At 34.9% G+C, this 24140-nt stretch overlaps 2 protein-coding genes across 2 annotated transcripts; both read right to left on the bottom strand.

Annotated features, from left to right (window-relative positions):
- Positions 1-397: 397 nt before the first annotated feature.
- Positions 398-1522, bottom strand: LOC145604095 (uncharacterized). The gene has a single exon (XM_081660042.1). It carries the CDS (start codon positions 1520-1522, stop codon positions 398-400), a length of 1125 nt encoding a protein of 374 aa, XP_081516168.1.
- A 3223-nt stretch (positions 1523-4745) lies between these two features.
- On the bottom strand, positions 4746-22293 carry LOC145605281 (uncharacterized). Its single transcript, XM_081661328.1, has 13 exons — positions 21755-22293; positions 21611-21686; positions 19142-19347; positions 18944-19030; positions 13902-13994; positions 12490-12644; positions 11445-11529; positions 11258-11344; positions 9772-9891; positions 7238-7339; positions 6991-7161; positions 6395-6482; positions 4746-5163 (listed from the first exon to the last, which is right to left on the bottom strand). The coding sequence occupies exons 1-11, from the start codon at positions 22124-22126 to the stop codon at positions 6994-6996; spliced, it is 1551 nt and encodes a 516-aa protein (XP_081517454.1). The 5' UTR covers positions 22127-22293; the 3' UTR covers positions 4746-5163; positions 6395-6482; positions 6991-6993.
- Between the last annotated feature and the right edge of the window lie 1847 nt (positions 22294-24140).

Below are 24140 nucleotides of genomic sequence, written 5' to 3'. Positions count from 1 at the left end.
TGTTCCCTTTTAAAAGAAATCTTTATTTAATTTAACTTGAAAATATTACAACAACACTTGTATGTTACAACACTAATTGATAACCTAACAGACATGACAAAAGTTATAATTTTTTTATACTTTAAGAGAAATGCAAAACCAATCTTTCTCTTAAGGTGAGGTTTTTCTCTAAAAGATATTATCAGATTTTCAAAAAGACTCTAGCAAACTTACTTTAAGCATGCCTTTGACTCTATGCCAGATTCAGCCAATTCATTTTATATAGTAAAAGGTTTGCGCATTAATTGCTGTTGTGGGGCTTCCATCATTTCATCTAACATCATTTTTTATAGGCCACTTTCACTATCTTTTTTTTTTTTTTTTTTTTTTTGTGACAAAAGCAACTAAACGAAAGAAATTACATCAAGAAATTAACTAAGTTACATCTACACCAACCCGCAATGTTATGTGCCATTGTGAGCTGATCCCTGCTTACTTTCCATATAGTGCACATATCAAGTAATCCTCCTTCATGTAGTAACTCCCTTATAGTCCAAAGAAGTCTCACCTCCCGTTTGTTGGGACACCTCAAGAGTTGAATGATAGCCAATGAATCAGTGAAAACTGTGATGCGTTGCAAACTCTTGAGGCGCACCCATTTGATGGCTTGTATGCAGGCTAACAGTTCTGCGTGTAGAGCTGAAATCGCTTTGCCATAAGCCCCTCCCCCTTCCACGAAGTTAATAGCATCCGAAGAATAAGCCCATCCAAAACCTGCATTTCTTGTGTTCTTTTGCCAAGACCCATCCACCATAATAGTGATCTCCGTATCCCCTTCCATTGGGCTTCCTGGGAGTAAATCTCGATTCCCAATGTTGAACCTGCAGAAGCCCGGTGGCTGATCCCCAGTACATCCTGAATTTCGGGGAACTTCCTTATACCTTCCTCTTGGTGTGAGGAAAATCTCAAGGTTACTCATAGTTATGCCATAATGCCTATAGTAGTCTGCTAAGTAACCTCTTTCATTCTTAAAAACCCTCCCGTTCCTAGTTAACCATAGACTCCACAAAACTCCCATGAAAGTATGGAGTCGTTTACTTTGCTTCCCATCCTCGCTATGAAAAAGCAGGATATGTTGCTGAATCCATTGTCTCAACGGAGTATATTCATCAATTTCAGAGCTAATATGCAATTCGCAATTTTTCCATGCATACTTCGCGAAAGAACATAATCTAAAAAGGTGTTGTAAGTCTTCCTCCTCCATGCCACAAGAATTACAATCACCATCTATATCTATCCCTCGATATTTCAGATTTGACTTTACAGCCAAACCATTCATGATTAGTTTCCATAAAAATAAGCTCCATTTTGGTGGGATATTCAATCTCCAAATGAGCTTGAAGAAAACACAGTCATTTCCCAGACCTTGCTCTATAGAATGCGAATTTAATAAGAAGGCATACCCAGATTTCACCGTGTAATTACCCGATGGGTGGAAATTCCAGAATAAGAAATCTTTCTCATCAGAATCTGGCAGCTCCATTTCTAGAATTATCTTCTTTGCCGTCTCCCACTCGAATCTTTCCCGCACCATAGTAGCATTCCATTGTCTTTGATTATTCAGAAAAAGGTCCTTGACCTTCCCACCACTAACATCACGAAGTAAAACATCCGATCTTAACTCCGGAACAGCTCCATTTACCTACTTCATATTTGCAATTTTTACTCTTTCTCCATTACCTATCTTCCAAGCGTAACCATCAACCATTTTGTTCCCGACATCTCGAAAACCCCTCCTTCCCCAAGAGATATTCCCCCGGCATCCCAACAACGGCGTTCCAGTGCAAACCGAGCAATTATGGACAGGGTCCAGAACTCGGGCCACTAGAATCTGAGGGTTGACATGCATTCTGACAACCTGTTTAAATAAGAGAGCCTCATTTAAAACCTCCATAGATCTAATACCTAACCCTCCCATACCTTTGGGGAGGTGTAAGGTCTTCCTTTTCACCCAATGCATGCCCTTATCTCCTCTTTTCGCCCAGAAGAACCTTGCGACCAAAGAGTCATTCTTACTTGTCACCGACGCTGGCAACTTGAAACATTTCATAACATGTGAAGAAATACTAATCAACACAGTGTTGATTAGTACTAATTTTGCCGACTGAGACAAATTAATAGCATTCCAAGACATAATTTTCTTGGACACTTTATCAATCAAGTGTTGAAAATCCACTTTTTTGCTTGCAAAGTAGTCAATCGGAGCTCCCAAGTGTCTTTCCATTTTATTAACCTGCCCAAACCTAAGAATATTTTTGTATTCTTCTATTTCCGAAGCTTGTGCTCATTTGCTAAATTTGACAAAGGACTTGTCCAGATTTAGCTGTTGTCTCGAAATATCACCGAACCTATTCAAGATGTCAACCACGCTCCTGCAGGAATCCGTATTGGCCTGAAAAAATAACATTGCATCATCAGCAAAAAATAAATGGGAAATACGAGGTGACCTCCGAGTTACCCGTAAGCCCTGGATTTGTTTGATGTTCTCCGCCATTAACAGCATACGGGAGAGAATGTCCATACAGAAGAGGAACAGATAAGGTGATAAGGATCCCCCTGTCTTAAACCACACTCCGGCTTGAAAGTATCCGAGACTTGCCCATTTATTAGGGTTTTATAGGACACCGTAGTTACGCACTGGGAAATCCACTGGATCCAAACCGGGGGAAAACCGTACACCTTTAGAACCTCGAGCAAGAAAACCCAGTCCACCCGGTCATAGGCTTTGGACCTATCCAATTTAATCACCGCCTTCGTTGTAACACCATTACTTGTGTTAATCAAATGCAGAAGTTCATGGCTTAAATGAATATTATCTTCCATGTACCTTCCTGGCACAAAAGCATGTTGAAATTCACCAATCAAGGAAGGGAGTAAATGCTTCATTCTATTTACAAGGCATTTAGCTATGCACTTGTAGATAGTATTACATAGGCTGATAGGCCGAAATTGCGTTGCCAGCTCCGGAATGTCTACCTTTGGTAACATAACCAGCAAAGAGGCATTCACCTCTTTCAAGAAATAACCTGTAGAGAAAAAGGATTGTACCGCCTCAATAACCGAGACTCCCACTGTACTCCAATGTTGATGGAAGAACTCCGCAATTAAACCATCCGGCCCCGGGGCCTTTAGATTATGAATAGAAAACATCGCCTTTCTAATTTCCTGCGCACTAAAAGGCCTAACCAACTCCGCAGCATCAATGTCCGACACTATTGGTAAGTCTAGCTCCCGAAGGACTAAACTAACTTTCTCCCGACGGTTATCCACCAACCCTTTTGTTGGAATGTAAACCTCTTTGAGAGTATCATGAATTAGACCCTCCCAATTCTTTTGACCTATCACCCAGTCATCATCACCACGCCTCAAAGTAATAATCTCCCTCCTCTTTTGTTTTTGCTTAACTCTGTTAAACATCAATGTAGAGGAACAATCACCTTCTTGGATCCATCGCTCCTTCATTCGTTGTTGCCAATAGTGGAATTCCATCGTACTCTTGGAGACTCGTTCGTTGATAGATTGCACATAAGTAATTCCATCTTGCAAGGAATTTATGTTTTCCCCTTGATTTAGCAACTCCCTCGAATACTTCCTCCAATTTATACCCCAAATCTTCTTATTGTTCAAACACCACTTTTGAATCCTATTCCTTAACCACTTGCCCCTTTGAACTTGTTTGAACATAGTTGAACCACTACATTCTAAACTCCATACCTCTTCAACAAACTCCTTAATCTCCGGAAAAATTAAGCACCATGTTACTTTCACTATCTTTGTTATCCAAATAGGTATCATATATATAGGATATTTGGTGATTCCTTCCTTTATACAAAATTTTTGGACACATTTGTCTCCATACGACTCTTCCTATGTTAAAAAAATTTCAAACTGGTGCTCTTTTCATTATAAGAATAAGAATTTACCAGCTTTAACTTCTTCAATATAATCAATTGATTCACCATTAGCTACTCCATCTAAATGAACTTTTAACCATTTTGGAGAAACTATAGTTGTATTTCCAACATGGATCAAGACTGGGGGTTCATCCTTCATTGCAAAGAACTAATTGCTAAGACCATTAGCTACTCCATTTGCTCTTGCTTTAATAGGATCCCTTACTCTTTTATGCTAGACACAAATAGGATCTGAGAACTAACATTTCTTTTATTTACTTTGATATTCGCACATTGCACTCGAACTTGATCACACTTCCTTTACATCTATTTAATTCAGAAATTCTTTTGAAAGAATAACTATAAGAAATGACATAATACTATGAACCATTCCATAATCCCAAGCCCTATAATGTTCCACCGCATATAGTGCTTACCCATTCTATAGAATGTGGATGAATTGACACAATTCCTATTTTTACATACAAGATCCCTATACATCATTTGTTAGTGTGAACATGTACTACTTGGACGAGATTTGTATATTTGTTGATGAATCTCATATAAAAGATTTCTAAGCATTGATACCTTTTCTAACCAAAATAAGCTTGATTTTGTGGGAAAAATTGCACCTTCCAACCTAAGTGTCTGACCCGTACAGACCAAAAAAACCGCTTGGGTTAAGGTACGGTCAGGGTCTTTTTTTTGACAAGAAGGTAAATAAAAAATGATGCCTTTTCTTCGCTTGTGGTAAAAGGTCAATAAAACTCAGTTCTTCTGACAGGGTACAATAAGGAATTTAGATCACAAATATTGAAATTTATCAACATTACTGTAAAAAATATATATCAAATCTCCTAAAATAACCTTTACCTGCATAATCAATTGTTACTAATGATTACTGCAAGCTACTTAATTTGTTTTTTTAGATGGAAAGGCCCTTTGAATACTCTACAACACAAGGATTCTACACACCCATCATATTATCCCTCTACATCAAATGAAGTAAACAAATTTTACATCATAGATTTGTTAAAAATTGCAGTGTAGATAAAAGATAGTAGAGCTCAATTGGCGCAAGGGGTTCTAAAGTTGATCTATTTTGTATATGATGAGCGAGGAACAATAGAAACAGAATTATAGTGACTTTACATCTTAATTGCATATTTACTTATGCCATACCACCACCATATACACCAGAAATACATGGTGAACATTCTCTTCTGTACACCTGCAGGCCACAGAAGACATTAACAGTTAGAAACCAAACATACATATGCAAAAAGGACAATTTTAAATGATACTCGTAACGCAAGGTCAACTATCACCCCTAAGAAGTCTCCCAACTAAGACGAGTAAAGGGAAAACAGATGCACACAAAGACTGATGATATTACTACTGAATGACCAAATAAGAAATTGTAGACCTTGTTAGACATCCATATTGCAAGAGGTTTATACTTTTTTAATTTTCTATAGAATCAAGTACAAGGTATTCAAACAAGACTTAATTATTCACCGCAATTTGAAATTAGCATTAACATGAGTCAAATAAAACAAATATATAAAACATTCTTGAAAATGACTTATGAAAAAATCCCACACTCGGACATGAGTTCCTAAACCACATCCTAAAGCTGGTTGCGGTGTAGAAAAATATCAACAATAGCACTTCGAACATTCTTCTAGTCATAGTTGCAAGTCAGGAAATGAAACCAGTGAACAATTAGGAGGGTGACTCTGTGCAAAGTGGCAGTCAAACCATCCACTCCACAGTAACACAATGTATGAGCTGCTGCTACGGTACCCGTTATCATCATTACGCTACCTCACTAAATGTAACCTAAAATCACCAACTGCTCAACCTTTTTATCCCAAACCACTAAGCCCCAACCCTTGATCCCTCAAAACTCTTTTGTCCTCCCCCTTTCCACCAGTACACAGAGACACTAAATGCATGTCCAAACTTTAAACTCTTTCAATTTCAATCACAAATGTACCCTGTAGCCCTAGCAATACCCCACCCACCCCCACCCCTTTCTCTTCCCCCTTACCCCACACACCAATGAAGAGTGAGAAGAGATACATGGTTCCCTCCAGATTTTATAGAAACTATTATATGGTGTTAGACAGAGTATAAGTTCCCATTTAAAATTGTAATACATTCATTACCCAAAGTGGACAATCAAGGAATCAAAGGATGATAATGCTTAAAACACACAGACACACAGACACACACACACACACACACACACACACACACACACACACATGCACACGCACGTGCGTGCGCACACACACACACACATGTGCGAACACCAAGATAAAAGTCTGCAAATAATATACACGGAAAAAGCTTGGTAAGATGGAGCTTCGTACCCCCCGAAATTAAAAATAAATAAATAAAAGTATAAAAAAGAAGGAATACTAATCTTCAAATCATTCAAAAGTGCCTATACTGACCTCACAATTTGATATCACCATGTACAAGAAAAGATTCAAACGCATCCTCTTCAAGGAAATCTTATGGTAGCGCATGTTACGTGACAACCTTTGAGAAGAAAAAATTACAAGACAAATATTAAACTGACACAATTTTTTTATATCCTAAATCCAATTAGTAGACTATGGAAAAGAGTGAACATTGTGCACTCAAAAAACACAAGAGCATTGTAATACTTCCTCTATTTCTTAATATTTGCACCAATTGACTACACACGTTTGTCAATGCACAAGTTTAACAATAGTTTATATACATTAGTGGTAAAATGTGGTCAAAGTTAGTATAACAATAGTTTAAAAAGTCATTGATGCAGATATTGAGAAGTAGAGGAAGTATCACATGTCATTTTCATAAAAGAACATGAAATATATTCTGTTTTTTTTTTTTAATTTTTTTTTTTATTATTATTATTTTTTTTTTAATTATAGCTTCAAATTAAAATTGACTCCATGTTCTTTTTATCATAATGTGATGTACTCATGCTCTTCAACAAAAATACACATAATATAGTTCTTTCTAAATTATGCCCAAACACTAAATAAAAAGACCACAATACCTTTCACTTCAATGAAGGGGCATATGGAGCAGGACAAGGAGAGACACTATGATCAGGCAACAGTTTTATCAAATCCACAGTTGCCTGCAAGCATGCTTGTAGTATTTTCTTTTCCAGCCTAACAAGCTGGGTAGCAACTCGTTTTTTGGGATTTAGATTTTGATCTGCTAACTAAATTATTAAACCTTGTCATATAAAGCTTCATAGTGAATCATTTCATATTAAAATAGAGAGAACAGGAGAGTACCAAGGCATCATCCTCTATTAAAGTGGTAGAGTAGCCAGAAAGTCTTTCCTTGAAATAATCCAAAAGCTGGTCCAGAACTGCTCTTTCAACACAAGGACTCACCTGCAATTATTTTTTTGTTTTATGTTTTATAAGATAACAGTGCAGTGTCATATCAAATTATCAATTCAAATATTCTATATACAAACTGCAATAATAATCCTTTTACAGAATACTGGAATTTTTTTATGAGTTTTTAACTACTTAAACCCACACCTCCTAATGAAGTATCCCAATGGTGCAAGCCCGACAATTCATTTGGGGAAAAAAAAGTATAAATTTGCCTTGATCATTTTTTTTTTTTTTTGAACAAATACTAAGCCACAAGGAAGCACCATATAGAGCATTGAGCTACTAAGGTAGTGGTCTTCATCCCACAACGAGGTGTTTTTGGAATGTCATAATCTCTTCAGACCAAATGGGGGGCAGGGGTAATTTGATAATAACACCTCTTTCCAAACAATGCTCATTCAACCAAGCATCATTCTTCATGACATAATCTCTTTAGAGCGTATAAAAAGGAAAAAAAATCTGAAAAAACAACTCTTTCCCCACAATGCTTAATTATAACTTTTTAAGGAGGGAGCGAAAGCTTTCCAAAAAGAGCATGGGTTCTATGAATGGAGGAACATAACAAAGAGAAATGTATTTGTGGATTTAAAAGAGTTTCTTTCTCTGGGAAACCCTTTCAGCTCATTCAAAAATAGCGGAAGTTGATTCATTCCAATCCATTCACATTGTGAAATAAAGGCAAAGGGGGTGTAACACTAGCAGTTTTTGTTCAGAGATGAGTAATAAGTTAGCTTTAAAAGGCAAAAGAAATGGCTTTGCAACATGAATCAGACTTGGTTTTATTAGACTAAGAGCTTAGAAGTTACTAATTAAGTATGTTTAGTCCTAAAAGACAGGCAAGCTTTCCTTTCTTTTAAAAAAAAAACAGCTTTTCTAGCTCAACCAAGGAAGAATCACCATAGATGAAGCCCAGCTTGAGACTTTCAAGATAAACCATACATATAATTTCAGATAATGCATAAGCAAATGTCTATTTAAAAGTAGAAAAATTCTCACTTCAGTGCCAAATTTCTAGTTAAATTGCACTTAGAGTTGGGTTACAGTTTGGTCACCTGACATAAAAAATTCTTGTTTATTTTTTTTACAGTTTGTAACTCCTCTTAAATAATCAGAGAAATGTTTTGAGCTAGTAATTGAGAGACGTGTGTCTTGGAAGAAAAGGTTTTAGGGACTTAGGCTAGTTGAGGTTCGTCCAGGATAAATGTCATCCATCTAATAAGTAATTTATGATACATGTCAAATTATTAAAGCATTGGGGTAACAATAGGATGCCAAAGTGAACAAAAACTGAAAAACCACTAAACCAGCCCTCAGAATGAATTCATTGAAAGCATAGGTGATAGGTCACCAAATTGCAATTTCTCTTAAACCTGCGGCAACAAACTGAAACTATTCAAGTAAGGAAAATAGAGTACAAGATACAAGGTCAAACAATAAAGCCTTCAAGATTTGGCAATTAATAACTCACTAGTGTGTAGCCCAGATTGCTTCTTCAATAATTCTTTGTGATGATGTATTTGATATTTATAATGTCTTTTTTTTTTTTTTTTTTTTTTTTTTTAATAAGACCTTGTGATTATCAAATATATATATTTATTTTCATGTTCATAGCATACTTGATGATTGGCTTAGATGGTTAAATAACCATTTTTCATATAAGAGGTTGGGTGTTCGAATCCCCTTACCATCATCTTTTTATATGACGACCCAATATTGGGTGACGTGGCATGATGATTTTGGTCGCTTAAGTAGTGATGATGTGGCATAATGAAAGATGAGTAGGTGCGTGGCGTGGTATACGTGGCACGGAGACGTTCTTAGTAACGCCTTTTAATATATTAGTATAGATTTTCGTTACACAACAGCACAAGTAAAACAAGGAGAACAGCAAAGGAATAAGCAGATACTCATTCTATTTCATAATTAAAATCCTTGTTGAGCCTATAATAATTTGCAAGATTAGGACATGATATCAAGCTTAGAATTTATACACTGAGAGCTACATAAACCCTCCTAGTAATAAATGAAATTTTATAGAGAATTACAGATTAAACCACAACCTTGAGCAATTCAAATTTCAAAAATCAGAAACAGATAGACACTATTGTAAAGAAGCTATCTAGATTGGGCTAATTCACAAGGGCAACCATACAGGAGAAGTAAGAAAAGGTATCCACAATTTTTGGACCTATACACACTAACTCGAGAATGTATCAAGACACATAAGCATGACTCCTCCAAAATCTGACCAGAACTATGGGTAGCATACCAACAAACAGATATATGGTGTATCTACAGACAAGCAGAAATAACCTACAACGCATGTATGTGACTAAAAAATTGAAGAAACTTCCACCAAAGTATCAACATAGTAAAGTTTCGTTACCAGGACATAACACATAACAGTAAGATAGTCAACTTACAGGACATACTGGCCCTTGAGAAGTGATAACAGATTGCATCTCGGCAGGATCTGAAAGATAACCAAGTCTCAAATATGGAAGCATGTCAGCAACTGCTTCTTTTTCCTTCCCAACATGCACCTGCAACACAAATTGAGAAAGTGACAACCCTATTTTCAGTAAAGGTGGCAATCAGGCAGATCAGATTGAAAACAGTTCAGGTCACTACAGTAATGTGTTGTTGCGGGTTCGGGTGATTTCAGGTCATGCAAGTACCTGGCTCAGGTTTGATCAAGTTAAAATGAAGCAGATGTGCTGCTTTATTGGATTTGAACTAAATTGGTTTCAGGTCTTATCCAATTAATTCTAAGGCCATAATAATATTATTAAATGAATAAAACCTTAAAAATATAAGGGAGACATAATCAAACCTTAAACATAAATAGTATTTGTATTTGAACAAGTACATATGACAAAAACAGAAAGTTTTGATAATATAAAGAGGAGACAAAATTGAATAAAATTCGTATAAAAGACTTTTTAAACATAGTATGAGATTATAAAGAGGGGTAAATTTTGTAAACTTGAACTTTAGTCATATCTAATCAAATTTAATCAGGTTAAAATAACATTATTTAAGAAATTATCAACTTCTATAGCATTCGATTTTTGGGAATAGCAGAATTTAGAATTCGATAGGATTGGTCTCAGCTTTTTGGGGAATTTGAATTGATAATCTTGTTAGGTTTCTATAATTTCAACAAAAAAAACGCTCATGGTGAGATCTGGAAGAAGATTTATGAATTATGAATTCGGTCATTAAGTTTCAAGATATTGGAATTTCAATAACTAATGTAAATAGATACCAGATTTCTGAAAACTTTAACCAACATAACTGCAGTGTTTCTGGAATTAATCAGGAGAAAAAAAAAAAAAAAAAAAAAATTAACACGTCATTTCAAATGCAAAATCAAGTCAATTCCGGAACGAAAGACTTCAGAAGACCCAAGAAATTTTTCAGTCTTCCACCAGTGCTACCCCTCTCATAATTAAAAATCTTACCTGCCCATACATTTTTTTTTAAAAAACATCCTTATCAGAAAAACTACTTTCAGCATCTTCTTCTCCCACCTTGAAATTCAACTGAAGCATTTTTAATTGTAAAAGAGTTTTAATTATGTCCAAGTGTGCAACAAAACAGCAACAAGGTTTCTGTAGTGCAAATGCAATATTTATGTTCCTTGAACAAAGATTTAAGAAGTTATTGTTTATTATCGTTCATTTGGCTACTAACTTAGGCTGCTAATTATAACTGAACGAACAGATTGAAATTTTCAAAAGCCGCTAAAAAAAAAAGTTAAACAGCAAGTCCAGCAATGTAGTATCGCATAGCGGAATATTTTAAGGATACTAGGTATCACAAATTTTGTGTTTTCATATAGTAAATTTCAGACAAGGAAATTCTATCTGAAAAGGTTCATCCCTACTTAAAAGAATGAGTCCTTACATGAAAACTTTGCTGAGATAGTTTTCCATTACGTTGGGCAACCATCCTCTTTTCCTGATATTGTGGATCCTCTGTGCTTAGGGCAGCCTAAAGAATACGTAATTAATTAGAAACTTAAAAAATATTATACAAGGAATTGTTGCTGAAAAGGATAATGTACCGTAAGAAAGTTACTAGCTAGTTTTACCTCAACCACAATACGGTCATAGGGATTATCTTCATCAACGAAACCATAATTAATTAGCAACTTGGAATTGGGCTGCGGTCCACACCTGGTATATGTCAAACATATCACAATAATAAGATAGAAAATGTAGTTGCGTGAGTTAGGAGAGAAACAGGGAGACAGAAAAGAAAAAAAAAAAAAAAAAAAAAAGTGGTGGGGGGTGGGGGCAAAAAAACCAGGTTGAATCTTGGTTTTTTATAAAGTAACTTGTTCCAGCAAAGGATAAGAAAAATAATCACCTCAGACAATCAGCAAAGAACTACAGTGTATAAGAAGACTCAAAGCACAAGGCAATATGTATTTCCTTGTGCCTCATTGAAGTGAGGCATACTTCATAATAAAAAAATAAAATATTGATAATAATTTTGGTAAAAAAAGCTGTTTTCCTCGCCTAAAAAAAAGGGCATGGACCATGTCATCTTGCACCTCAGTGATGTGCCTTTTTATACACTGGATGGCTGTTTGAAAATAAATAAATAAAACAAAAAAAAAAACCTGCAGTGGAAAATTATTACTTAACAAGCTGTTGCTCACTACTTTCTCCATGCCAACAAATTTTTTAACTTATCCAACCTTGATAAGTTTTCTAGTATTTCGTCAAAAAAAAAAAAAAAAAAAAAAAAAAAAACTACAAATGATAGGGTTTTTTTTTTTTTTTTTTTTTTTTTTTAACATACGAAACAGAGAGATATGCAAGAGATTTTCTAAGCAAACAATGGGTAATATGACTATAGGAGATAGAGCTGCCATTAATGTGCTGCTTCACAAAGTTAGAAAGAAGGTGACATGATGGGTTACAATCTCATTCATGCAACTGTGCTATCAAATTCATGCCTCCTGATTCAGTGATTTCTTGTGCAACAGACACAAAAAGCTAAACATATGTTTCCAAATAAACCAAATCCATGAGGCTTAATTTCAAACAATTTCAAGAAACAGTGTAAAGAATGTAATTACATAAAGGGAAATCCATGTTCCAAGAAATCATAAGAGTACATAAATATACCAGACAACAATAGGTTCTCCATCCTTGTAAGGTCGGTCAACCACCAAATGCACAGCATCATCTACAGCAGTTAACATTGCCCTGCAGGTACTCTTATAAGCTAACAGTGGGGGGCCCAAGGGCACCAAAGCAAACCTGCGTGCCAAGCTCACTCCCTGATCATAGATTTTAAATATATATATATTAAATAAATAAAAAATATCAAGTATATTATTGACTTAAGCATTTTTATACATCATGGAATGCAAAACATCAACAAATGAAGCAGAAAAACAAAAGTCAAGAAAAAACATTCAAATAAGTTAAGTAAATAACATGACTCAAAGAGAAGCATAAGCAGGCATCAGCATACTACAGGAACATGTAGTCTCATAAAACAAGCAAAGAATCTTGCTCCCTGTCAATGAGAAATATTTGTAATCATTTCTGCAGCAAAGTAGTAAATCTATCACCAAATTGGTCACTACTGCTTAAAGTATAATTTAGCAAAATAAATGGGCAATCATAGTACTTGAGGAAAATAAGGGGTATTTTTTTAAAAAAAAAAGAATTTTAAGAAAAAAAGACTATTTGTACAAGAACTAATGCCATCCTGCATTGTATATTGATATACTCTTAGTTAATTTTAAGAACCACCCCCCCCCCCCCCCCCCCCCCCCGAGTTTCTAAAACCCATACCATTTGGTTTGAGGTATGGGTTTAGAAATGAAAGTTTCTTAAACAAACATTAGATATGCCCATACCTCATACCTATTTATAAACCAAACTCCCCCTGAAAAAGGAGATACTCTGACAGGAAACATAGATTCATATTAACTTGTCATAAGTATAGAAAACACTCCTTTACAATCTCAGTTCTCATCATACGATCCTCTCCCCAACAAACCTGACATCTTAAAAGACATACAATCTACACCAGGAGCTTATCCCCCTTCAATCTCATCGTATGAGCAAGACTTCACCCAGACTACACTACGTATCATGGGGCTACAAACTATCCCTTCACCATAGAACTCCAAGCAACTGAAGAGAAGAAAAAGCCTTTCCCAAAATAAAATAAAGATTTGCAATACTCTGGTAATATACATTTGAAAGACTAGACTAGCAGTTTGAGAACACAGAAAAAGTGATAATAATGAACACTAAAAAAAAGAAGAATTACTTGTGTAGCCGTAAGAGTATCCAGTAACAGACAGAACTCACGTTAGAATACTGAAAATAAACTTGTTATGTGACAAGTGGACATATACAGCGTAAAGACACTCAAAGATAGCACATGACAGATGCAAGAAACCACAAACTGAAATGCCCTTGATTAACAAAATGGTTTACTTACAAATTATAAAGGAAGAGACATTCAAGATGATTTATACATGATAGGAAATGTCAATATGTCCTTGTACTAAACTTACCTGTAAATGCACCACACAAGACTGAACAGCAACAAACGCTTGCTTAAAGATCTCAAAAGGAAAAGCCTCAGTGGGAATGTCGTAAGGATATTGCTGTAAAATGGCAACAACAACAAAAAATAAATAAATAAAAATAAAAAGAATGAAGATATAGAAGGAAAGGATCATAAATCATGACTCCTAGCAATTCACAATGGGACGAGGGGTAGAGAGAAAGATAGGCTTTAAGGTAATTGGACTTTGTCGTCAAAAACATTGCTAACATTGACCAATATTGTTGATCATCACCTATAGGCTATGAGTAAATCTATCCTGATCCATAACCCTTCATATATCTTTTCTATTGTTTCCCTTCCTCGACTCTTGCGAACCGAACAACCCTTGGTCAAATTGCAACTTACTCAAAAGAATAGTTTAGGTCCTTTTTTTTTGTATGTCTTTCTCAGTTATTCTTCTCTTTTTCAATGATTTCTTTAATTTTCGTCTTTAATAACTTTTTTTTTAACATCTTTAATAACTTGTTTAGGACTTTAAGTAGTTTTTCGTGTTATTAGTTCATAATTTTGTATTTTAGTTGTTTCTCTTTTATAGTATTTGATTTTTAGAATTAGTTTTGATTTTATTTTGGTGACCTTTATTTTCATTTTCTTTATTTCGTTCTCTTTTATTTTGATTTCTTTTGACTCTCCTTTTTTTTTATTTCTTTTACATTTATTTTATTTAGTTTAGTTTTATTTTATTTCCCGTTCCTTTCCTCGGTTTTCTTTGCGTGTATAGGTATACATTTGGCTCAAAGTTCGGGTTTCAAGGCCGAAAGTTGTGTTCAAAGTGTTAGTGTTAATTTGAGGAATTGCAATCAACAACACAGCCAACATTCATAAAGTCCCTTGCTGCTAGCCACTTAACATACACATCATTTTCTATCCTACACCACACCCTAACACCCATTTCCCTGCTATCCTCTTCCTATCCACATCCCAGCAGCCACGCATCTGTAACAGCCACATCAACGCTCCACGTCTCCACCTGCTTCCTTCTCCTACACACACAGCAACCTCGCACCCCCCTCTGTACCCACGCAAACAACAGCAACAGTCCACCAACCCGCAACACAGCAGCCCCTCGCTGCACCTCCACCGCAACAATAACAACTAACAACAACAACCAACACCACACACCAGTCATGGAGGCCCCTGCACTTCGCACAACAAAGCAACGGCAGCCCAGCAGCAATTGTAATGCCTATCAGCAGTCCCTGCTCCTTGCATCACCACCAAACAGGCCCCGCAACACTTGGCGCCAACTTCGCCACCAACAATTACAAATTCCAACCACCAATCACAGTAACCCGCCACCAGTTACAATAATTCCGGCCTCCAATTGCAAAGATTTGGCATTCAACATCAGTTAAATTCATAAATTGAAACCCAGATTCGCGCTCATACAGCGCTCTTGAGACCCCTAGCTGCGCCCTCACGTTTTTGGGCAATTTTTGGCCCAAATTCTGTTAAGCTTCACGGTCCTTAGCGCATTCGCATGAGCACTCACCTTGAGGGTGATGCAAGTATGCAACCCAGCCACGTGTGCGGTGGCGTCGAGTGCATGCACGCTGGTCTGAAGCGTTTTGACCATTAATTATATTTGGAAGCTTGATGATCAACCATCAACGGTGATGATGTTGTATGATTGGTGATGGTGCGAAGCAGGGGATTATTCCCTATTTAGAGCAGCCAAAATCAAAGTGAAGAAAGGTCTGACTTCTTTTATTTATTTTGTGATTTGTTTTATTTTGTTCTTACTTCTCTTTTAATTTTCTTCTACGTTTAATTTCTAACTCTTTTTATTTTCTTTATATTCTTTTCCTCCTTTTACTTCTCTTATATTCAGCTTGTAAATACAAATACCCTTTGGGGCCAAAAGTAGGAGAACCCATTTTTAAATCTCATTTTTTTTTTCTAGAAATTAGCTTTCTTAAGAGCTTCTCTCTCTAGATTAGGATTAGTTTGCAAGGGATTAGCCCAAGCATAGTATCCGTTAGACTTAGGCAAGAAGGCCCAAGAATACTAACAATTGATGAGAGGGAAGTTGTTAAGAAATCAGTTTTGGGGGAGAGGGTACAGTAGTAATTCAAGCTCAAGTTAGTTAGTTATTGAGTTTGTTATTTTGATTCCCTTTGCTAGCAGCTTCTAGAGTTTGCTGGTTAATTTTTGGGTATTAATAGGAGATGGGGGTGAGGAAAAATGTATGCTAAAAATATTGTTAAGCTTTTGCTTAGTTTTGGAGAGCTGCTCTTCCTCTCGAATGAAGAGTGATTGTATTGTTTAATTACTCTGATCATCAATACAAATATCTTTTACTTAGCTAATTTTCTGCTTAATCATCTTCCTAATCTCTCTGATGTGAGCTAAGTAACAGATATTTGTATTGATGATCAGAGTAATCAAGCAATACAATCACCCTTCATTCGAGAGGAAGAGCAGCTCTCCAAAACTAAGCAAAAGCTTAACAATATTTTCAGCATACATTCCCCCTCACCCCAATCTCCTATTAATACCCAAAAATTAACCAACAAACTCTAGAAGTTGCTAGCAAAGGGAATCAAAATAACAAACTCAATAACTAACTTATTCATGAATTACTACTGTACCCTTTCTCCAAAACTGATTTCTTAACAACTTCCGTCTCATCAATTGTTAGTATTCTTGGGCCTTCTTGCCTAACTCTAATGCTTGGGCTGATCCCTTGCATAGTTTTAGAGAGAGAAAGTGAGGAAAATCCAAGAGGCTTTGGATTTTAAAAATTAGAGTGTGACAATTGTATTGAAGATCTCCATTTAATCAATGAGCATTTCTCACTCTCTCCGCTCTTCATTGCTTTCTTCAATATCATGCTTTAATTAGTGTAGTTGTTCTTCAATTTTGATAAGTTCATGCTTTTTAATTGTTTTGTTAATTGCTTTTTCAAACTTGATCTACTAAGTGTTGAGTAAAGCATTAAATTGATTGGTCGAGTAGATTATGATTAACTTTCATGATTAATTATGTGATTAAATTGATTGAGTTGATGGAGGCATGTTATTAGGTTATGATGGATTGATCACAATTGTTTGCTAGCTTAATTGCATATTGATCTTAGTTTTGCAAGGGATTGTGAGCTTTGATTGATAATTTTTATTGCATTGGTTGATTTGCATGATTCATTATCAATTTAATTCTCCGTTACATATTGATATGGATCTTGGCCCATAGTAGACTTTAATTCATATTGGTGTTAAGTGTTAGTTGGCTAGTTAGTTTTAGTTTCCTCTCACTTTTTTGACTTTGACTTGGCTTAGGCTTTACTTCAAGAACGCTCTAACATTACCATTTCTAGTGGTTCACCCTATGACTACTTGCCCATATACTTGTACTAGGGTAGTTAAGAGATTATAAATTTTGTTTGACTTTAGAAGGTCAGTTTTCAACCTACTTTTCCTACGTCAATTATTAATGTATTTTGCTTGTAAGATTGGTTCATTTAATATCTTGAATAGATAATTACTATCTAATACGTTAAGTTTTGTCTTTTGCATTATAGTAAAAGAACTTAATTGATTTTTGCCTAAAATACACTTATTTTTATCGATGCTAACTTATTTTAGGTAACCTTATCCTTAGTTTAGCTTGTATTTACTTAACTAATGTTTGCTAAAACTTTTGAAAGAATAGAGCCTAAATTTGTTTTATAAACAACATCTGCAAAAGAGATATAATTTTAACAAATACATAACAATACGAATTGAATAAAGCTTTCCTACTTCAAGACTACAATTATAGAATAGATCTTGTAACGCAATACATCTCCTCATACTCATATACTCATTTACTCATACTCATACTCATACTCATACTCATACATACTCATACTCAATACTCATATTCATACTCATACTCATATTATGTTACTCAGACTCGTTTCATATTTCATTTCACCTGAAATACCCGTATTGGACCCTCGACACTTGGACATGGATATGGCACTTGGACATAGAACTTTTTCACAAAATAGCCAAGTCGAACACTTAGTCACGCACTCGTGTTGGACATGTGTATTTGGGTCCGAGTAACATAGCTCATATACTCATAGTCATACTCAACCAATCCTACCACAAGAGGAATCCACTGTAGTAAAACAATGTAGTTTCATTGAAATTATAAACACCAACATGCAAAGTTTATAGAGAAGTCAGAAATAGCCAAGTTTCCAAATTCCAACAACCTAGAAAAGTTCGAGTTTTTGAAAAACCAAGAGAGGAGTGGGAGAGCGGTTATGGTTTTTTCTTTTCTTTTTTTTTATTTTTTATTTTTTATTTTTTTATTTTTTTTTATTTTTTATTATGGATACAAATAGAACCTAACTTACTATCATAATTGAGAGATAATAACAGAGAAAGTCTAGCTATTAGTCCAGCTTAAGCCAAACATGGGAGTAAAAGGTCAGGACTAAGCAATGGTCTCCATCCCATAATAGCCCAATGGAATCAAAATAGACCCAGCCCAAACTGCTAACAATATTACTAAAGCAAACTGACTAAAAGTTTGCGATGAAAATATCTATCAGTATGAATCTTTAAAGTTTATGTGTTGTAACTTACCTTTTTAAGAAGATAATTGTCAAAGGTAACTTACCTTTGACATCAAAAACTGAAAGTAGCTTATACTTTCGAAATGGAAATACACACATAATTCTGTAGAAGATAAAATGCACTGATTGAGGAAATGTCATACCACAGCTTCATTCAAGAATCACTTAACAGTATATAAAACAAAATAGTTTGTCAATTATGAAGAATCGCTGACAATAAAATCTCAGAATACACACTAGCTGCTTGAGTTTTGTGTACAAAAAGAAGTAATAATAATTAACAATAGCTGAACTATACCATATCGATGAGTAAAATCAACATAAATGTTATATTAGAAGAAAATTATGCATTTAAGCACATTGCTAAAATGAACTATATAATGATGATGTCTAATTCTAAGGAAGACAAAGAAAGTCACCTGAAAAAGCGATCCTGCCATAAACCAAACTGTGTCGAGCTCGTCATACTCCTTTTTTATTCCCTCGTCCCTTACCATGATTTCAGCCTGCAAACCATCAAACAAATTTTTATAGTCAACAATATATCAACCTAAATACAATATCACAAAACAAACAAAGCTCAGTTTCTTTATAAATAAGAAAGTGAAATAGAATACCAGGACAGGACTTCCAGAAAGATAAGAGAGTTCACTCTTTGACCAAAGAAGAGGAGACTCCACGGCAAGTTGTCCCCTACCTCTCTGCCGATCAAGCTCTCTGATATATGGATACCAAAAGGACTTTTTACCCTGTTTCTTTTCATACATCAAATATAATGCCAAGCAAGCTAACTCTGACAATTTGTTTGAAGCCAAAAGTTCCGCTGCACACAAGTTGAAGAAGCTGAAGCAAGTTAGACGCAGTTGGATTTGTTTCAATATCATGAAAGGCACATGTCTGTAAGCAAATAGCATGGCCAATAGTCAATAAGCCTCAAATATTAGTTTGGACGCATTTCTGTAGCATCTGATTGAAACAAAAAATTAAAAAACACCTTATCTAGTAAGCATCATCACATGATCCTCCTAGTGGTAGACAGATCAGGTTTTGATGCAACCGTCAAAAAGACCCAGCTTCATACAAAGCCAGGTTCAAATTTACATCTTGAAGAAAATTTCATAGTTATATTAAAAAATGTAAGTCTGGAATATTTCAGACCATGGAGAGTATGTGCTATGCCTTATTTGTTTTTCATTCTATACCAAATGACATCAGTTGGTCAACAACAACAATGACAACAAGTCATCATCACCATCAACAACAACAAAGCCACAAAAAAACATAGTGGGCAAAAACAACGTTATAATGTGAAATCTCAAAAAAGTGACAAAAACAAAAATGTCTATTTTATGGGGAAACATCAAATACCCCAATCTTGCTCCCTTATGCACTCCCGCTTAAAATCTAAGTGTATTTTTCAAACTGCTTCATTCAAAACCATTATCCAAAACCGACACAAACAAAAATTATCTCCAAAGTTGCAGCATTTCTATCCTTCTTTCCCTATATCCTTCCCCTTTTCACATCTCAATTTCACAAATTTAACCACAAGAGTTAGGAGCAGAGGCATTTGTTCAACACCAATTTCATTTGATCCACAATTAAATTTACCTTCTGTCATATACTCAGTTTCATCATCTAACCAATTTATTTCGATGATGATGTAGGTGTATATATAAATATTTTTGAGCATATCATTGTGTAGTTCTTGTAGCTAATTTTCTTAAACATATCATTTTTTTTTTCAGCTGGTATAATACTATTTAATTTTATTCTATGGTTTTCTTCGACAATTTCTATGGTGTATTACTTCCATATCTACAGATCTTGGTCCTTGGATGTTGCTATCTGGATTTGCTTTCTACGGTCCACTATAATCATGGTTAATGACGCAAATAAGTTTGGTGAAATTCATAATTTTCTCAACTAATGTCAAGTTCACAATTACACTTTAAATTGATTCATTATACAAGTACTTTGTTTTCTTTTTCTGCATGTTAAAATAATTTCATACTTGCACCAATAGAAAAAATTCAAATTGTTAAATAGACTTGAATGCATTTGATCTATCTAAGGAGATATATACAAAGGATATGAGAGATATATATATATGTATATACAAGTAAATTTGATACATTATACAATTTCCTGGAGTATGAATCACTAAAGACAGAGCAAAAACTATTCGTGAACGGTGTAAAATTTCAAAGTTAGCAATCAAAATGGAACGGAGGAAGTACAAATTCTAGTACCATAAGTTTACATGAAAAAAGGAGTTTCCTTACATTGCTTTTAATTTTATGAAAACTGGAATGTGTTTATGCTAAAGCACTACCTATGCCACAAAAGAGAAGAAAAAAAAAGATCGTTTAATATCTTACTTTTTAGATTAAAGTTAAAGTGTAAAGAATTTAAGTATTGAAGTTTTAAGGAAATATGGTTAGAAGTTACTCCGTATAATAATGACTCCTCTAATTATTTATAGTAAAGGTTACTGTTTTTTATCATGATTTTGGGATCACTCTACACATCAGTAAAGTTATCTTGAGTATATTTTAAATCCCATATACCTGTTAACGTATTTGTTTAATTGAAAGTTAGAGATATAGATATGAAAACTTATGGTCCTTGTACAACAGAGTATACATATCAACTTGAGTATGGAATCGAAAGTTTTAACAATTACACATTCACACAGGTATGAAATCAATTATGAGCCTTGAGTCGTCTGGCTAAGAAATCAGTAAATTAACAATTTCATTTTCATTGTACTTATTATTACAATATTTTATCAATATTGTTAAAACAACATAATTAATCCCTATATAACAACTGTAAAAATAAATTGAAATTGTGATTTCCAATCTTAGCTGCTAAAAAAATAAAAACAATTGTATACACAGTACACATCCCATTGCATATGAAACTAAATCACATATATACTACCTCCGTTTCAAGTTATTTGCAACGATTTGACATAAAGTGTAGTAGAAAATGTCTAATCGTTGCCATTAATCTGAAACAGAGGTAGTAATTCCCTAGACGAATGCAATACCAATGAATTCAGAACTGAAAATGCAGCTTACCAACAGTTTCGTTACCCAAGACCTTCTCGAGTGTGACAACCAACGAATTCGGAACTGAAAATGCAGTATCACCAGCCTACCAAAGAGGGTTGAATTTTATTCATTCATCAAAAGCAACTGCAAATTATCACAAAAAATACAAACCTGAAGTTCCTCACTAGCAGCAACATAATGAATTGGCCTGTGATTAGAATTATGTGAGGGTTTTTCCTTAAGAACAACTTTACAAGGAGGTAAACCATTAGAATGCATCCAAGATTTCAAGTCAAATTCTCTTTCCTCCGCATCTTCTTCTTCAATACGCTTCCCATTTTCTTTCGACGCGACGAAAATGTCAGCGCTACTTGAAATTGAGCAGCGATTCTTGAGCCGAATGTCGCGAAATGAGTAGTTGAGTTTCAATTTGTAGCTGGAAGAGAAAGATATTCGAGATAAGGAAGTGAGGAAGCGAGGTGAAGAGCGAATTGGAGAGAGTGAGACTTGGTACACTTGTAAAGAGCAAGAAGCTGCTTCCATGGCGGATTTTAGGGTTTTGGAGTATGATCAGAGATTGAAGGAAGTGAAGATGACGAATGAATATGATGGAGTTTGAAGAAGATCTTTGATTGGCTTTTTTTTTGGTCTATGGAGGTTCACATTTCGTCATTTTACTTAACTGAGATAATTAAGATAAGGAAGGACAGAAGGAGGATCGAATTGGAGTACTCAAACGGGGCGTATGGGATGTGGGAATGGGAGTTTGGTAGTACTGCCAAATCGGTTTCGGTTCGATTAGAAATCGGGTCGCTTTGAAATTGGTCAGTTTGAAATCGATTCAAGTGTCTTTCGGGTCGGTTTCTGTTCGGTTTAATTAATTATCAGTTCGATTGGGTTCCGGTTTATTCTTGAGCGATTTCAATTCGGTTCGGGTTATAAACGGTTTGGGTAGTGTAAGGAGGGTGTTCCCATCGTAGGGGATCCTTCTCCTTAGATGCCCATGGCCCTTTAAAAGCCTAGGATTTTACAACGCACCAAAACCTAGCATGCTCAATTAATTATAATAAATAAACATACAACACGAATTCATTAATCAAGACTCCACACTTTAACAATTCAATTGACTCAACATACTTACTAACCAATTCCAAACACTTGACTCATTATATTCAATTTAATTAATTCAATTTAGTTTGGAGTAAGCAATAGACGAGGTTGTCCAATCCACCAAATCATTTTGGTCTCAAATGACCATTTAAAATAAAAGTTTAGCGCGATGCAAGAATGGGCGCGACTCCATTCTCACAAAATGTAAATACCAAAAGAGAAGAGGACATGTTGATCAAACAAGCCTCAAAAAGCCACGGGCTACCATCGTGTACCCCAACCCATAATTGTCAATACTCTAGAAGTGCACCCTTTCCAGAGTTTTATTGCTCATCCATGTTTCACTTCACGTGATTACAATTTTAATTAATAGCCGACTCATTCAAGAAGACCATACATAACATTCATACATCAACTCACTTTTAATCTTATTTAGGACAATGGTGATCACAACACAAATTGACCTTTAATTCCATTAAACTTCCAAATTATCCAAAATTGTTGAATATAGTCAACCCACCTAGCCATTTCGGCTTAATAAACCACCTTTACTCAACATACTAACAAGTCATGATTGAGTAATAAATAAATAAATAATAACATTGTGGAATAATTAATAAATTCATTCCACTTAAACCATTCAATTCCAATCCTTTAATAATCCAAATGTGGTTAACAAACCAATCCAATAAAATATGTTTGTATCAACATTCCATACAAACAATTAATCCAATATAATTCAACATACTTGCATCCATAATTCCATACAAGCATAATTAATTCACCAAAACATGCCTCATAAACATAAATACATAAATTAATTAAATATATAACCAAACAATTTCCATCCAAGTGTTCTCTAATCATGAAATTAAGTTCTTTTTTCTTTTGGTACCTAAACATGATACTACTTACAACGAAGTAGACATGTACGTACCTTGTGTAAACAATCCTTTGCGCCACTTTTAATTACTTAAAAGTCTCCTAGAGAAAAATCACTTCCTAGAAAACAACCAATAATCACAAATTAATACTTACAAAAATTTCCAGCAATATAATTTACATTAAAAGTCCTTAAAACTTCATTAAAAACATGTTTTTATGGTTAATTATGCATTAGAAATCCAATAGGAACAAAAGCCCCAAATTTATTGCTCATTAGAACCCTAAAATCTCAATTTGATTAAATTAAAACCCTAGGTTTTAAAATTATAAAATCTGAAAATTTATAACATAATTAAAATATGAAATTATAGGTTTAAGCTATCAAAAACATGATTTTGATACTAAACATATAATCTTTATACTACAAAATCAAAACCCAAAACAATTACATATAAAATTATACAAATTATAAAAAGGAGGAAGAAGAAGGAGGAGCCACGTGGGCCAGCTGATGGGCTGGTGGTGGGTCGCCGACGGCCGGCGGTGGTCGGCGCCGGTTTCT

This window comes from Chenopodium album, chromosome 22, assembly GCF_948465745.1.
Source record: "Chenopodium album chromosome 22, dcCheAlbu1.1, whole genome shotgun sequence".
Classification (NCBI taxonomy): Eukaryota; Viridiplantae; Streptophyta; class Magnoliopsida; order Caryophyllales; family Amaranthaceae; genus Chenopodium; species Chenopodium album.
Note: the sequence above shows the minus strand (reverse complement) of the source record. Positions and strands in the feature narration are given on the sequence as shown.